This window comes from Crocuta crocuta, unplaced genomic scaffold (assembly GCF_008692635.1).
Source record: "Crocuta crocuta isolate KB4526 unplaced genomic scaffold, BGI_CrCroc_1.0 scaffold121, whole genome shotgun sequence".
Classification (NCBI taxonomy): Eukaryota; Metazoa; Chordata; class Mammalia; order Carnivora; family Hyaenidae; genus Crocuta; species Crocuta crocuta.
In genome coordinates this window covers 3,090,859-3,108,261 of record NW_027528608.1, presented here as the reverse complement: position 1 = coordinate 3,108,261, position 17,403 = coordinate 3,090,859, and the positions used below count along the sequence as shown (strand labels likewise).

Below are 17,403 nucleotides of genomic sequence, written 5' to 3'. Positions count from 1 at the left end.
GATATTTTCTTCCAATCTATTGTCCGGTTGATCAATTCTCTCTTCAGCTGTGTCTAATTTGCTATTTAATCCATTACTGATTAATTTATTACAATTTTTAAAAGTTTGAGAGAGTGCATGTACACAAGGGTGGGAGGGGCAGAGAGAGGGAGAGAGAGAACCCCAAGCAGGCTCAGCTCTGTCAGTGCAGAGCCCCATGCGGGGCTTGAACTCATGAACCAGATCATGACCTGAGCAGAAGTCAGATGCTTCACTGCTTCACTGACTGAGCCACCCAGGCACCCCAATTTATTATGCTTTTCGGTTTTAGTATTTCTATTTCTTTTTTTTTTTAGGGTTTTCAATTCACCTCAGTTCTCCATCTTGTCATTTACTCTCTTAAATAAGCATAGTTTAAAGTCTATGCTTTACCCTCCAGTATCTGATTAGACTGTGACTGTTTCTATTTCAATTCTGTTTCAGTTTTGTTTTTCATTATTCCTGTTTTTAAATGTTTTTTTAATGTTTATTTTTGGGGAGAGTGCTAGTGGGGGAGGGACAGAGAGAAAGAGGGACAGAGGACCCAGAGCAGTCTCTGTGTTGACAACAGGGAGCCTGATGTGGGGCTCGAATTCATGAACCATGACATCATGACCCGAGCTGAAATCAGACGGTACTGCAGAGTACATACTCCTGGTTGGCTTTGATTTCGTGCTATATATTATACATTTGGAAACCTAGAGATAACTTGAGGCCATGGATTAGGTTATCACCCTTCAAGGCAGTCTTACATTAGCTTTTGACAGGCAGTTAGGATAACGGCTTCCACTCCTAGGATAAGGTATAGCCTTTCTGGTGTGTCAGTTCACTGGCTAGAACTCTCCACACTGGTTGGACCACGATTCTTATGTTTCCTCAGCACTGTGAAGCCTCTGAAATCTCTGTTCAGCTGTCTGCTAAGCCATACGCATACGCAGATTGGGGATTAGCCAAGGACCCAAAGGGAACTTCTCTTTTTTTTTTTTTTTTTGCAACACCCTCCTCTCTGGTGCCCTGCTCCTCCAGCTCCTCCCAAATCCCGGCCACCTTAGCTATGAACTCCAATCCATTTCTTTCAGTAAGACTGCCATTCTCTGCTTGAGCCCCGCTTCCCTGTGCCATGGTGTGGAAGTCTCCAAGAAGAGAGCAGGGTGAGATCGGCAGTCTCCTGTGTGCGTCCCTTCTCTTAAAAGTTTGTCGTCCAGGTTAGGTGCTGTCAAATACTCAGTTTTGGCTAGACCCTAGTTTTCTTTTTAACGTATCTGGTAGGCAGTATCCTAGAATGGCCCCCAACATTCCCACCCCCTGGTGAACATGCTCTATGGAATCTCCTCCCCTTGAGTAGGAGTGGGCCCTGTGAATACAAGGGATGTCATTCTCATGATTATGTTACACTATCTGGCAATGATGAAGGGACTTTCCTGATGATGTAATTCAGGTCCCAAGTCAGTTGATTTTGAGTTAATAAAAATGGGGATTATCCCGGGGGGTCTGATTTAGTCAAGTGAAAGGCTTTAGAGGCAGTCGGCCATGTTGTAAAATGGATGAAGAGGAGTGGCCTCCAGGAGCTAATGGCTTCCTGCAATCACAAGTAATTCAATTCCGCTACCAATTTATTTTTTGCCACAGAATTGTATACGTTATTTCATATAATTCTTTAACCAGTTCTGATTCTGGGATTGTATCTTCTTTCACATTCTTTTTTTTTTTTTTTTTAATGTGTTTTTTGAGAGAGAGGGAGAGGGAGAGGGAGAGAGGAAGGGAGGGAGAGAGAGAGCAAGTGAGTGAGCAAGCAGGGAAGGGGCAGAGAGAGAGGGAGAGAGAATCCCAAGCAGGCTCTACACTGTCAGCACAGGGCCTGATGTGGGCTTCGATCTCATGTACCATACAGACCTTGAGATCATGACCTGAGCCAGAGCCCAAGAGTCAGACGCTTAATGGACTGAACCACCCAGGCATCCCTTCTTTCACATTCTTAAATCATGTATTTTTTATCTTTCTTAATCAGGTTTACCAGGTGTTTATTTTATTAGTCTTTTCAGTCTGCAAATATGTGAGTATAGCGTCCAACTTCGGCTCAGATCATGATCTCGCGGTTCATGGGTTCGAGCCCCACATCGGGCTCTGTGCTGACAGCTCGGAGCCTGGAGCCTGCTTCGGATTCTGTGTCTCCCTCTCTCTCTGCCCCTCACTTGCTCACACTTTGTCTCTTTCTCTCTCTCAAAAATAAATAAACATTAAAAAAAATAAAAATAAATGACTTCACAAAAGAACCTTCCCCTTCTCTCCCTTTCTTTTCTTTCTCTCTCTCTCAATCTTCTGATGCTGGTTGTGACCCACTAAACTGCTTTCATATTATACTATAGTTCTATTATCTGCACTTGGAAAAACAATCGTATAAAACAAATTTCTAAGTATTAAGTTAGCTGAAAAGGTTTGAGATGAGTTTCAGATCCCACTCTTGAAAGAAGAGACAAGAGAAGCAGCATTTCAACCGCTACATGCCTGGTGTCACAAGCCAAACCATTCACGTCCCGGTCACTCCTATCCTGAGTCTCTCACTTATCTAAGCTGTTGGCTAGGCTTCCGGTGCAGAGACCATTCCCACGGAGTGCATTCAATAGCTTAAGAGCTTCACAGCTTTCTAAGAGTCAGCACAGAGTCCTGGAGGCCCCACAGCCAGCTTCTTCTATTTGGAAGTGTACCGGTCTATTTCTGCTTCAAATTTTAATATCTGCTTTGGACAGTGTAGCAGTCAAGCACACGTGTTATCTATAAACTCTTACCAAAATAGATACCACCCGTCTTCCCAACTTACTGGAGATTGAGAATTTAATCAAGAAGTGCAAATGACTCAAAAATGAAAACAAATAGCATATATCTCCTGGAGGATAAATCCTGCTGATTGCAGCCTTCTAAATCTAAACTATAACCCTGGGATTCAAGTAAAACAAGGAAGCAGTGATCAAACCAAATTCCATGAAAAAAAAGAAACTCCTTCAACATTACCAAGTCCAGTTAAGACCTTGCCACACCCCTCTTTAGTGACTGGACGCCATTTAGGACACATTTCATACACTTCAATAAGCTGGCTCTTGGTTTCTGCCCTTCAAAGAAAGGAAACACGTTCACCTTGTGTATTTTAAAAGAGCTTTATTTAGTACATAATCTCCGTACAATTGAGTACAACAAATTATAAAAGCTCTTTGTAAGATTTTACCCTTAGGATGTTAAATACAGAAAATCAATTGCCAATTGCCACAAGACAGCAAGCCACTCTCATCTTAAAAGCTTTTTTCCATCAACAGATAAGCACTCTCTTCTAGGTCAAAAGGTTGCCATACAGAAGTCCTATGAGAGAATGCTACGCAACGTACAGGATCTGAGAACGTTTTAATATCTTCCTAATAATCCCAAGGTTTGAAGGAAATTTAAAAAATGTAATATTTCTATGTTAACTCAGGGAGGTTTTGGCTAAAGGTGAGCTAAAACTGGTATGTCTTCAACTAAGTTCGTGTGGAATCAGAATAAACATTTTTAGTTAATCATGAAGTAAAGATGCAGACCGGATGAAATATCTACACATATCCTTGCCATGTGGCGGCACCTGCCCAACACACATACACACCCACACACGCATGCACACGTACACACACGCACACTTGGCGGATCTTACAAAGTTCAAGAAAATCATCTTTAAGTGACAACAAATGGCCTAGGTAAATACCTAAGTACACATCTGGCTAATATATCTGATGAATCCCTATTTTTCAAGTCTGTAATAAAAGTGACTGGAACTTTTCAACTATGGTAGGATCTCTGTTAGCCACTGTGATCAGGGTCAGTCATTTCATCAAGTCATTTAATGAAGTGAGTAGGTTTAGGCAGGATTCATAACTTTAAATGTATAATTGTCCATTCATTTACTAACCTTCTGCTGTGAAGCCAAGGCCCTTCCTTTGCAACAAGGGTTCAGTGATTGTAGTTCTGTTCTTGTGTAAATTACACAAATAATATGATTTGCGTACATTTTAATACCTTCTCATCAGTCTAGACATTTTTAAAGGTGGAATAAGGACTTAAATCGATAAAGCAATCTAAGCTTAGAAATGTTCTGGAATTTTATGTTTTCCCAATATTTTGTAATTTTCCAACCACACCTAATGTCTTTAAAAGCAATTTTTACTAGCAACTCAACCTTTATCATATCTTACCAAAGCATTCAAGTTAATTTTCCCAGAAATAACCCTTTCTTTCATATACCCTCGTCTCCTCAGTCTGTGTTGAACAGCGTACTCCCAGGAGGAAGCGGAACCTGCAGAGAAGCTGTGCACGGGCACAGCGCTCACGGGACGGAGCACATGCCGCAGGCGGACACTGGGCAGCGGTGGTCAGTCGGCTTCCAGGAGGGACGGGGACCGCCGGGGAGGCCGGTGAGTCACATTAAGTGGAGGATAATTAAGAGCACTTATTGTACGTAGAGGTCCTTCTGAATGCTAACTCTGAAGCAAAATCGAGTGGTTATTCTGCCCACGGAAACCAGCCACAATGTGAGGCCATTGCCAAATATTAACAGAGCGGCCGAGACCTGCGGGCGGGGAGCGAGGACGGCCCCAGGGGACGAGCCGTGGCTGGGTAGAGAGCCAGGAGTCCGTCACTCTCCCTCTGTCCTCCCGTGGACTCCAACAAGAGGGGCACAGAAGAGATAGCTGACGAGCGCTAGGAATGTCTGACCTGACTTGTTGACAGATTTGGTCATCAGGACATAAACATGTCTACCCTACAGGGTCACAGTGTTTTAGGAAGAGCAAATGTGTGGATTCTGTCCTGCGAGACTATTTTTTTGGCACTTTATATTTTTCACAGAAGACTGAACACTATGTTTTGGCCAGTGGCACCGGGACTCTGAGGAAGATTACAGCGTGCCGCCATGGTGGGGAGGGGAAGCATAAACATTTAAGTACATGTTTCTTGTACTGAGACTCTACGTACCCATGCTGAGATGAAAGCCTACAGAAATACTTAAAATAAAACTGAGATACATCTGGAAGGTAAGAGAGGACTTTAAAAACAAAACTACACAGTTTAACATGTACCTTACATGTGCTTCGTTTCAATTAAGAGTAAGGCACTCGCTGAAGGATGTACTGACCCGTGCTGTCAGCCACGCCGGGCATGCATCATCACTGGCTTAATTAAAGTTTTAGTACTGATTACAGTGTTTTATTATTGTATTATCCTAAACTGCAGTGGTCTCCAACCTTATTAAGGGATACAGGAAAGACATAACTCAGGAGTTTCAGCTGCATAATTTAGTAACCCAGCCAGTGTCATTTTTTTTTAATTTAAGTTTTGATTTAAAAAGTCGAGTATCCTGGAGTCCAACGGGACAGTGTAAGATTTCTTTTTGAATACTGTTGAATAAGTAGTAACTGAATAGAAAATCATTTAAACATGTGATAGATCTGTCTCGATGCCTGGGGTAATTTACTTCAATACAACTGCAAGGAGAAACCTTTAAATCATTTCCAACTGGCAAGTACAGGGGAGAAAGCTAATTTCATTAGCCATCTTGATTTAATTCAACATGCAATATGCTTTTATCAGCAACTTTTACATGTCCCCATCGTTAGAAATTAATTATAAAAGCAATTATCAAAAAATTTTTGAACATGTATACACAATCTCTTTGTTTTTTTACAAACAAGCATGGCTTACAGGCACTTGGTTACCTTTTAGTAAGAAAAAGAATCCCGCTACTCAGGCCCTCACAGCAAGATTGGAGACCACAAATCAAATCTGGTATGAAAACGCTCTCTGCCAAAAATACTGTATTAGTGAGTTAGTTAAGATACGTTTTAAAAATATTCAGACTTTGCAAGGTTCTAGGCTGTAAAAAATACAAAGGCTAAAAACAAAAAGTTTACAAAATTTTGCAAACCTGGTAAATTTAAATGAGTAAGAAAGGAAGAAAACTGTTCTTACTTGCAGGATAGGTTGAGTAGTATCGATAGGTTTTAAAATAACACGAAACAGTAACAAATTCTGCTTGGCTACATAACAGTTTTGCTCCTTGAAGGACTCACCATAAGGAATTTGTCACACTTTTCTGTATCCGGCACTGAAACATGCACCCGCGTGCGTGTACAGACGCAGACCCACACGCACGGGTAGGAGGCATATGCGGACGTGCGAAACAGCACAGTTCAGACGGGGCGCGACAAAGGGTTTTAGATATATACAAAGGCCTAACATGATTTTTTAAAAAAAATATTAAAAGCATGACAGTTGGAAACCGTTATAAAAGTTTTTAGGTGAAACAGGACGATAAAGGGCTTTTTAAAAAGCCACCAATTGTTCTTCACTAATGAAACAATGTGAGAGAATCGTATTCCGCATCGCCTTGATTCAATGCGACCACAGCGGTCTGAAGCCAGTTAGCTCGGTCAAATCCCAAACGGCCTCTGGGTTTGCAACATGATGTGTGTCTGTCCAGGCTCCTATGGAACACTTCCTGTCCTCCCCACCACCCAAAATTCCAGATCACTCTTAGCAAGCTGAGAACGTTTAGGCTACAGAACGTTAATGAAACAGGACAAAAAAGACTGACGCTTGTGTGAGATACTCTCCAGGACGGTAACGCTTATGTAAACATCCCTACAGCTTACTTATATCACAGCTTTGTGGTACAGGCTACCCTAACGACGTATGAAATGTTACCTGTTGAGTTTCATCGGGATGGAGTTTCACGTATCAAAAATAGAGAGTGAACAGAGAGCTTGGTTACTTGTTTCTAGAGAGCTTGTAAACATGGAATGTTTTGTTCTGGAACACTCTAGTGAAGTATGCTGTGTAGGGTGGCAGGTTTCTCTTTATCTCTTCGCAGAAGCGAGGGTGGCCTGCAAGTTTCAAATCGGGATCATTCTCTCCTGGGCCATCCATCATCTAAACCAAAACAAAACCAAATACAACTTGGGAAAAACTATATTTATAAGAGACAAGAGAAGAAGGAACAAGTTGGGCGTGGGCTTCGTTAAGAGTGGTACATTAGCTGCACGTAAATCGTACTATTTCAACGCCAGTGGCTGCTTAACAGTGATCTGGCCCACCTCTCTGCCCTGACAAAGTATAAACCATGGCTGGAGAGTTCAATGTCACTCGCTTATCCCCTTTAAGGGCAAAGCAAGAAGCAAGCGTGGATCCCCTTGTTCATAGGAATGTAACACGCTGTGGATCTCACAAAAATACTGAGAAGAATGACTAGGACCGGAGGAAACCCTCCAACTCAGCAGGCGGCCTAGTTAGAAAAAGTTACATGCAAATCAAAATTTAAACGCGTGTCTTTGGTCTGTACCTCCCAGGAGTTCCAGATGGTTACGGACAGTTACCGTCCTTGGGCACAGATCTGAATCTTGTGTTCTACCCCCTCTCTCCCCACCCCCAAGACTTACTGAGGCATAACTGACATAAATTGTATATACTTAAGGTATACAACTTGATGATCTGATACACATGGACATGGTGAAATGACTGCCACAATCAAGTTAATTCAAACATCCATGTTACTTAAAGGGACAAACCTGCAGTTATAAGGTGACTGAGTTCCGAGGCTCTGCCGTACAGCTTGGGGACAACAGCTAATAACACTGGACCACATACCTGAGATTTGCTGAGAGAGGAGATCTTAAGTGTTCTGAATCTCAAATTCTGTACAGTCTTTTCAGTCGAGTTTTTTTCTCCCCCACCTGTTTCTTAAATATCTATCACCTTTTATACCAGATAACTATAGCACACAGCACCTCTAAGGGTGAAAAGCTTCTACTTGTGCTAATCTGAGACCTGGCAGGGCCCCGAGAACACTCGCCACAGAAGGCTGGAGGGAGAAATAGTTTGTTTTTCTGCTCTGGAGTGTAGACTTGGCCACAGAAAGCCATCTTGGTGGCATGGTGCCAGTGGGCAAAGGGGACTGATGGGAGTGGTGCCTGGAAGGGGAGATAGGGGCCCTGCTGTCATGGTCATACTCATGTGCCAGCCAAAATGATGCTCTGGGGCAGTGGAGTTAAGAGGCTGAGGTTCTGCTTTGAACGGCAAAACCTTTTAAAATGAATTTTAGGGGCGCCTGGGTGGCTCAGTCTGTTAAGCATCTGACCGGCTCAGGTCATGATCTCATGATTCGTGGGTTCGAGCCCCACGGTGAGCTCTGTGCTGACAGCTCAGGGCCTGGAGCCTGTCTTTGGATTCTGTTTCTCCCTCTCTCTCTGACCCTCCCCTGCGCACTCTCTCTCTCTCTCATAAATAAATAAAACATTTAAAAAAATTAAAAATGAATTTTATACAGAGCTTTACGATACAAATCAGCTAAAGACAGAGCTGCTCTATTTAACGTGAAGTTGGGGCCTGAAACCCCCTTATCTGTCCCCTCGCTCAGCCTCCACGGCCGTCAGTGAAGTGCCAGAGCCAGGAACCGTGTGGGATGCTGTGAGATGGGTATTTGATTCCCGACATCATTCTCTAATGTACAGAGAGTCAGACTGCCCCTCCCCCCACGAGTCCCGCACGGGGCGAGGGGACATGCTTACGTGCCCATTGGCGATGTCCAGCAGGTCTCGCAGCCGGCAACCTCGTTGGTGCCTTCGCTCGTAGCAGATGCTGTCCTCCAGGATGACGTAGTCCGCGCCGAAGGACCTCAGGAGGGCGTACACATCCTCTGGGGACCTCTTTGCGTAGATCTGATACACCTGAAAAGCGGGATGAAAGTGGCATAGGGGAAAATACCACTCAACTGCCAGGGAGTCAGTGGAGGAGTAGCTAACAAGGTAACATCCCACAGCGGCTTCCTCTAAGACCCAGGCCCCTAGCTCCCCAACGGAGCTAGGCCGCACTTCCCATGCGGCCCACTTGCTCCTCTGCAGTCCTGGGGCGTGGGGGGGAAATTTCCGAAAGACTACTGTAACCACTCAGCTCTGGGAAGAGGAGAGTGAGCCATGCTGAGTACATCTGGCTTTAGACGCCAGACAGATGTGGATTTAGAATGTGTTACTGGGCGTTATTCATCTGTAGGTGCCCATTCTAAGGATGCTTCCCTGAGGTAGATCAATAGCAGAGTAGACACAATCTCCATGTTTCAAAAGGGTCTTTTCACACAAAAAGGTCCATAGGGCATGACAGTATGGTTTGGGGGCCCTTTACTTGTGAGGATCCTCAGCTTCTGACAACGGCAGTTGTGGAAAAGGACCGCCATAGGGTCCTCGGTGCTAGGCTGCCCCCCACTTGACCAGAAGGGGCCCCAGCCTTCTTTCTCGGGCTTCCTGGAGCAGGAGCTCCCGCAGCACCAGCGGCAGTTCAGTGGGGGCACCTCCTTCCAGTTCCCCAACAGCGTCCCGTACCTTAGGTGACGGCACAGAGTGTGTGTGTGTGCGTGTGTGTTGTGGGGGTGGCGGGTGGAGCATGGACAGGGTGCTGACTCCTCCCCTGCACACTGATGTCTAAGGATGTGTTTCTGACCGAAGAGACTAGGCGCCGAGGGATGGTGTGCCTGTAAGACAGCGAAGCACCAGGGAGGTGGCTCGCTTCTGCGACAAAGCCGGAGGCCATCCTCACCGTCGCTTCGCAGTGGCCTTGCACTGAAGCCGTTCCCAGGACTTGAAGTCCATGACTGAAGAAGGGTGCCAGGATCTTAAGGACGCGTTCTGTCAGAGCACAAAACTGTCCCAAACAAGGGCTGGATCTTGGAGAGGGTGGCGCGTGGAGGGGCCCCCTGTGTGCCTGAAGCGTCCCCTCTGCGCCTTCTCCGGAGTCTGAGAGTCCGGGCCACACCAGCCGCCTCCCACCTGCACCCCGGGTCCGTGGCACCGGTGCCCTCCCTGCTTCCTCCAGCTAACATGGGCCCATCTCCAACACTTGTACCAACTGAAAAATGCCCATGCTCACAGGAATCTAGGTTCAGAGGATTCTCATAAAAAACAGGGGACTTAGTAAAAATCATGTGCTTTTAGGCTAGTTAAATCTCATGCCAAAACAAGACTTTTCAGCAACTTTTCAGCTACTAAGATTACGAAATGACTCATTCAAAACACGAAAGTCTGAGCCCACTGCTGGAGGGCTGAGGGACACCGGTACTGCTCTGCACTGCTCGCTGGGATGTATCTGGTATGATCTGTACGGAGGGCAGTTTAGGACTGTCTAGCTCAGTCACAAATGGCCATACTTTCTGCCCTATTTTATTTCATCTATAAGAATCTTTTTTTTGGGGGCGCCTGGGTGGCTTAGTTGGTTAAGCGTCCGACTTTCGCTTAGGTCATGATCTCGCGGTTCGTGGGTTCGAGCCCCGCGTCGGGCTCTGTGCTGGCTGCCAGCTCAGAGCCTGGAGCCTGTTTCAGTCTGTGACTCCCTCTCTCTCTGACCCTCCCCTGCTCACGCTGTCTCTCTCTCTCCTAGAAATAAATAAAACATTAAAAAAAAATCCTTTTTTTTTTAATAGTTCATTGTCAAGTTGGTTTCCATATAACACCCAGTGCTCATCCCCACAAGTGCCCTCCTAAAAATATGGAACACTTCATGAATTTGCATGTCATCCTTGCGCAGGGGCCATGCTAATCTTCTCTGTATCGTTCCAATTTTAATATATATGCTGCCGAAGCGAGTACCATCTCTAAGAATCTGATGTACAGACACACTTGTATCTGCGCACAGTGATACACATACAAGTCTACCATTTGGAACACTGTGTACATAATCGCAAAAGACAGGGAAACAGCCTAAATGGTTAAATAAAATATGCTATGTCTGCATAACAAAATTTTTGTAGATTTCAAAATACAACGCTGTTAATAATGGATATGGGGGACGCCTGGGGGCTCAGTCAGTTAAGCATCCAACTCTCAGTTTCGGCTCAGGTTATGATCTCATGGTCGTGAGATCAAGTCCTGTGCTGGGCTCTGCTCTTATGATTCTCTCTCTCTCTCCCTCTGCCCCTGTCTCCCGTTCATGCTCTCTCTCTAAAAAATAAAATTAAAAAAAAAAAAAAAAAAAACGGAAGGGACTAGTTAAAAAAAATAACGATATGAAATGAGCTGTGAAGTATATTAAGTGCTAAAGAAACCAAGATTTAGTATGTTACTTCTTTAGTAAAAGAGGGGGAAAGAATATGAATGCAGTGTGTATGCGTGTGTGTGCACGTTTGTACATGCGCGAAATGCCTGTGGAAAGACACACAGGCACCTGTCTCCTGTGATGGGACCAGTAGCTGGGAGAGGGTGGGATGCAGACTTTTCACTGAGTCCCCTTTTGTTTATTCTGAAATTTGAACTATGTGGCTACGTCACCAACACACACACACACAATGGTCCGTAAAATAAGTGACCTGTGTGCCTCTACTCCTTTTCTTTCCCTAATCCAAAAGCTCGGAGGGTTTTGTTCCTAAGTGCTCTTTTCTGTACACCTCAGCTGTTTTTCTTGTTACTCTAAGCAAGAGGAATAGATATGTTGCCTTTAATGGATGTGGGGCAGGGCAACACCTGGACTCGGGGCACAGGCCCCGTGCCTCAGGTCCGACCCCCCCCCCCCCTGCCCCCGATGACCCACAGCGGCCGGGAGCCACGCCGGCCCGCCAGAAGCGAGGGAAGGTGCAGATGAGCCCTCACCGCCTTGGTCCGCTCTCTCAGGCTGTTGTCTTCGTAGTGCGGGTGGTTGGTTAAGGTCCTCCCCGTGCACAGCTTCACTCCGGCCAGCAACTGCATGCTCCCCGCAAACACAGCCTTTCTTGGGGTGTTGGCACTAGAAGATTCAGAGTCTGAATTAACTCCACTGCCAAGAGCTCCTCAAAGACAGCAATGATGACAACACGGCGCTCCCAGAATCGCCCGGCTGCGTCAGGGAGGGCTGAGACTTCGGGGGAAAACACAGGAGGCTGCTGGACGTCTGCAAATTGTTTTGTGAAACCTCTCCTGTCTGTTCCTGACAATGGTTGGGAAACTTCTAATTAATTCACTTCTCTGATGGGTTTACTCTTATAATGAATGATCTTAGGATGTAGGCATCTCCTGGCTCTCAGTGTTCCAGGCTAAATCCCATCATCCCCTCCCACTCTTGCTCCAGAGGGCCAGATTCTGACAAAAAGGAATTTACAAAACTGTCATTCCGTTTTGCATTAAACTTAACTAACAGCCTGCCTAAAGTAAAAGAAATTATAAAGCCAGAAACTGCAGCTAATCACGAGTCAATTCCAATGGGTTTTATCTGAAACAAGAAAAAAGGTCACAGATATTATGATAATGAGCTTTCCAGAAAAAAAAGTCAGTAGAAACAAGAGAACACAGAAGATTCTAAAAACGCAAAAATTTATCGCTCCGTATGGGGATGTACCCCGCTTCTGATGTGGAAACACCAGTATCTCCCATGCTCCTCTCCTTAGCCCTGATTATAAAAGTCTGAGGAAGCTGAAGGAACACGGGCACTGTCGTGTCATTAAATCATGGTCTTGCTAAGAGCCACCAAGCTCGGGTTCTCTGCCTCCCCAAGGGGCGTGAGGGACAAGGATGGAAGATCAAGGGAAGACCCCCTGCTTACAGTGAGCCCGTTTTTCCTTTTCCCTCTGGAAAAAAAGAATCTTAGTAGTTGATTTTAATTCCCTTCCAGTTTTTGGAGACCTGGGAGCGCCTCGCAAATCAGCGAGGTGTCAGTCTATCGGGAAGAACCTGAGCGCCCTTCTAGAGTCCTCAGTGCAGTGCTTCCTGCAGAGGGCCGCCCGCCCCCCCTGTGTTGAGAAAAGAGCGGCCTGGCCTTGCTGCGGGGAGGGAGAGGATGCAGAGGGTTTTGAGAAGTCTCGCTGAAATTATTAAAACTCGACATACTCTAGAAAAAGCCAGAGCAGGCCATTCTCCTTGGCGTTTTTGGAGTGATCAGGGCAGAAACCTACCCAGGTGCTAAGTTCCTAAGAGAAGCCACATCACATTCCTGTATCGCACGCGGATGATCGTTTCCTTCAGCGCAATGCTAAGACCAGGTCTGAATGCCATCCAACAAAGGCCTCGTGGTACCTCCTACCGTTCACGCTGCAATGCTCAGAACTTACTTGACGGACTCAGGTTTTCTAACAATGACCCTCTCACTCGGATGTCAATGGGCTTTCTCAAGTGACGAAATGTAGACGGAAAGCCCATGGGCAACAGAAACGACAGGTGACCTGCGTCCTCCCTTACGCACGCCAGAGCCTAGTGTATGGACTAGTATAGAACAGGGTTTTCAGTGAGCCTGACTGTGCTGGGTGGGAGGTTATCGTTCTAACAAGCAGACCCAAGAGCGCAAGAACCAACAGATGTTTGCTCTGCCCTCTTGAACTGGCAATTTACAGGGAGTTCCCGACATCTGTCCCATGTAGTCAGCGGGTCAGGAGAGTTTCAATGACAAAACGTGAAGGTGCAGTCCTCCTCAGCGGGAGATTTTAGTTTAATTCAACTGACACATAAGCACTTAGTCTGGGCCACCCGTCCTGTGCCACCCTCGTCACGGCGCGCCAGGCTTGCAGGAGTCCCCTGTGGAAACAAACCCTAAGAGACTCCTAACAATGGAGAACAGACTGAGGGGTGCTGCAGGGAGGTGGCTGGGGGACAGGCTAGATGGGTGATGGGCATTAAGGAGGGCACTTGTGATGAGCACTGGGTGTTGTGAGTGATCAGTCACTGAATTCTACTCCTGAAACCAACACTGCGGGTGTGTTAAGGAATTTAAATAAAAATTTAAAAAGAAAAAAAAACGGGCACCTGGGTGGCTCAGTGGGTTAAATGTCCGACTCTTGGTTTCGGCTCAGACCATGATCTCACGATTTGTGAGTTCAAGCCCTGCATCGGGCACTGCACTGACAGCACGAAGCCTGCTTGGGATTCTCTCTCTCTCTCTCTCTCTCTCTCAAAATAAATAAACTTAAAAAGAAAAGAAAAAAGAAAATGAAAAAATGGAAAACTTGAAAAAATAATTGCTAAAGAATAAATATGGACAAATATTAATTAAAGTGTCATTGTTTTTTCAGGCCAGTCTTCCTTCCCTTTTGTATACTCTTAACTGGCTTAACCCATTCCACTGCAATAAATAATATAACGATGTCCTATATTAAATAATGGCCAGAAGTGGAGCCTTGGGGGCCTCTGAACTGAAGAAGTGCAGTCCGGTCTCCAGGTCTGGCAGAGCACGGGGTAGCAGCAGGAGCTGGCCGCAGGCGGGCTGTCCTGGTTCACAGTCTTACTACCTGAAGCATGCCAGCCTGGCCTTCCCACACAGGTGACAAATCTGCAGCAGAGCTGGTAACATCCATTCAAATCTTCAGATGCTCTTACCATCACCACTTCGGGCTGGAACAGGAGGCAGCGTCAGGGGGAGGCACAGAGCTGCTTCCAGTGTGTATTTTATAACGGTGGCGGACACAGGTGACTGACCTATGATCTGTTATCTACTCAACGGTTAATGACCCAGGTTTCATATCTCTTTGTAGACTATAATCATACTGCTTCGATGAATGACGTAGTTCACAAAGGTTTAAAATGTCCAAAGTCCTCCACTGGTTGCTGGGAAGCTATAAAGCTATTCTTTATTCAGTCGAAATATATTACTGAGGGCCTACTGTGTGCTGGGCTGGCAAACATGGTATGATGGTAGCCTGGCTTCAATAAGCCTTCTAGCCAATAAGCTAACAGAGCCAGACTCTGTTCCCATTACAGACAGACACTTGGGAATAAACCAGTAATTTGTCTAGTACCTATTTACTAGTGCTTTCTGTGCACCTTGAGCGATCCTGGAAACGAAACACACGGACTCAGCTCACTCCTGGCAATTCCTGCCTCTCCTGCCTCTCCTTGCTGGGTGCTCAGAGAGCATGAGAGCGCCTCTGCCCCACTCCCCCCAGGGTGCGTGATGCGCCAGACTGTTTAGAGGCGCTGCGAGAAAAATGAAGTAAACCACATTCTTCCATGATATGTTTTAACTTTGGCCTCTTTAGCAGAGTTAGAAAGCTTCAAAGTCAAGGAATCTGTCTCAGCCACTGGTGCAAGAATCCTGGCGACCATTAGCAGAGTTTTCCCTTGGCTCCATTTTAAAGCAGCAAATACAAGTACCCCGACGCCTAGAAATGAACTAGAAATAGTACTTCTTTGAAAGCTAGGGACTTCTAAGCATAGCAGAGATGATGTTTATTTGTCTTCTTCTAGTTACTTGGTTTTATAGGCTAGCCCCATGGCAAACCTGGGACGTTTCACAGTTGAAATATTCAAGTTTACCCATAAAGCATGTGCAAAATACAGCAAACAAGCAAAGTGGAACAAAATGAAAAACAATCACACGTTTTCTGAACTTTAAAAACCTGGCTTCGTTGTGGGTCATACGTTCTGTGGTGAACTCAGTAGGCAAAGGGAAAAGGCACCCTTTGTCCTTAACTTCAAATACGCAGTGGGACAGGTGTGACGCTGGGCGTTCTTCCTGCATAGATGCTTCTGCTGACACAGTCTGTGGTCTGTGTCTAAAACAGCTAATGTGCTTTTAACCATTGAATGACACTTCTCTATTATAGAAAAACAAAGCAATTTTTACCAATGTTTGAACAAATGATGTATAAAATGAAAGGGTAATTTGTTTTTATAGCCCTCTGCCAAGCTCTATAGCAGGCTTCCCAACCTGCAAACAATTTATTCTGTAAGAAATGTCACTAAATAATGACAAGGACTCACAGGTCAAACGGATTTACATTACATAATTTAAATGTCATTCCAGGAAGACCTGATGGCATTTTGAACAAATAGTCTCATTTACTTTTGAAGCTCTAAGCTTCAACAAGCTAATTACTGTTGAACTAATGGGTAAACTGAGCATTATAATATAATGTGTGAACATTTGCTTTATCTACCCTTCAAAAATTTATAGAATTATGCAAATGCCACAAAATGATTCATTAAATATAAAAGAGGCTTATAGGCATTTAAGGTCTGAACTTAACCTTCATCATATTTAAAATATATAGTAATTCTTTCTGCTTTGATAAAGTGCTAAGGAAGTGTGATCCGTTTTCTTAGTCCCATAGAGAATATATTGCACACACAGGCTTCATCACTGAAAAGGGACTACCATTAGTGAAAAATCTTCTAAAACCCCATAGTTAAAATGTCACATCTCAAAATATCCAAATCTACATGCGTGTCTTAACCGCACAACGTCAAAGAAGAATTTCAGGAGCCAAGAACGAAACACTCAGGGGCACAAAGGAACGGCATCTGAAGCACTGGTGCCATGGAAGTAAACCTCCTTCCTGGTCACACACAGAGCACAAGTACCAGCTGGGTCTTGCTGAAGGAGCTACCAGAAGGTGATATCAACCAGCCAACCAACCAATCAATCAACCAGTGGTGTTTCTAATCTCTGTGTGTGGGAGGTCCGCAACCTGCCGGGAAGCGAGCACATGGCACTCAGCACCGTGTGGAGGGCAGGCGGCCGGGGGAGCACAGGGGCCAGTGCTGCGGGAGGAGCGGGGTAAGCGGCCTCCCAGTTCACCTGGGGACGATTCTGGGGCCGATTTCAACAGTGTTCTCACTGATGAACGAGGGATTGCATCTCAAAGTTCTATTAGTTTTATACTTAAATTGAAATCTCTAAGGAAGTAAAGATAGGAAATGTCTATTACTAAAAATCAGAAGTATAAGAAAGTTTTCAATTGAAACTTGATAAGGCTCTAAAAACCCTAAATTGGGAGTCAATAATAAGAATATGGAAAAAAGGAATGAAGACAGTAGTGCTGAGACTGGACGCCTGCGCTAGTGGAGAGGTGGTATAGTGGAGGGCCACTCGACACTTACACATTTAACATCACTTTCTATGGATCGCGTGTGCTTAACAAATAACCTGTTAAATTGAATTCATAAGTACACAAGTTCAGATATAACTTTACACATTAAGGTGTTCAACTGTTTCTCAGAAACCGAATCCCTTCGGAACGGCCCCTCTCCTATTAACAAGTGGTGTCCTGAAACCATGCCCTTTATCTTCCCTGGAGGCTGCCTGGGAGCCAAAAAAGGGTCACAACTGAGCCCCTCCAACAGAAGAGAAAACAATTCCTGCTGAGGCGATAGAATCTTTCAACTTATCCTCCAAGCCTGAGAAGCCCAAGTGAATACTTGGCCAGCTCTAACCTCCAAATGGAGGCTCAGTGTCCCTGAGCGCAAGGGTGACGTGTAAGGCCGGTGTGTGGTCTGCCCAGCATCGAGTATGCAGAGCAGAGACCAAGACGTGGTGCGCACGCTTCTCAACACTTCACATAGGGTGCCTGTGCCATAATGGAGGGTCACTGAAGGTGTCCCCCAGAGCTCCTGTACGTCACCGTTCCTCATCCTGGCTCGTCCTGGCAGCCAT

General features: G+C 45.3%; 1 protein-coding gene and 1 non-coding gene across 6 annotated transcripts in view; both read right to left on the bottom strand.

Annotated features, from left to right (window-relative positions):
• Window positions 1-3,157: 3,157 nt before the first annotated feature.
• Window positions 3,158-17,403, bottom strand: part of DPY19L3 (dpy-19 like C-mannosyltransferase 3) — a 75,355-nt gene continuing 61,109 nt past the window's right edge. For 3 of the 5 annotated variants that reach the window (XM_077754632.1, XM_077754633.1, XM_077754636.1), the window contains 3 exons: window positions 11,661-11,793; window positions 8,598-8,756; window positions 3,158-6,963 (listed from right to left, as the gene is read on the bottom strand). In XM_077754632.1, the coding sequence (XP_077610758.1) occupies window positions 6,802-6,963; window positions 8,598-8,756; window positions 11,661-11,793 (454 nt within the window). In that variant the 3' untranslated portion in view covers window positions 3,158-6,801. The remainder of the gene's footprint in view (window positions 6,964-8,597; window positions 8,757-11,660; window positions 11,794-17,403) is intronic. The other 2 variants (XM_077754634.1, XM_077754635.1) reach the window with 1 other exon arrangement.
• Window positions 10,558-10,664, bottom strand: LOC144223901 (U6 spliceosomal RNA). Its single transcript, XR_013332860.1, has one exon. It is a non-coding gene; the product is annotated as a U6 spliceosomal RNA (small nuclear RNA).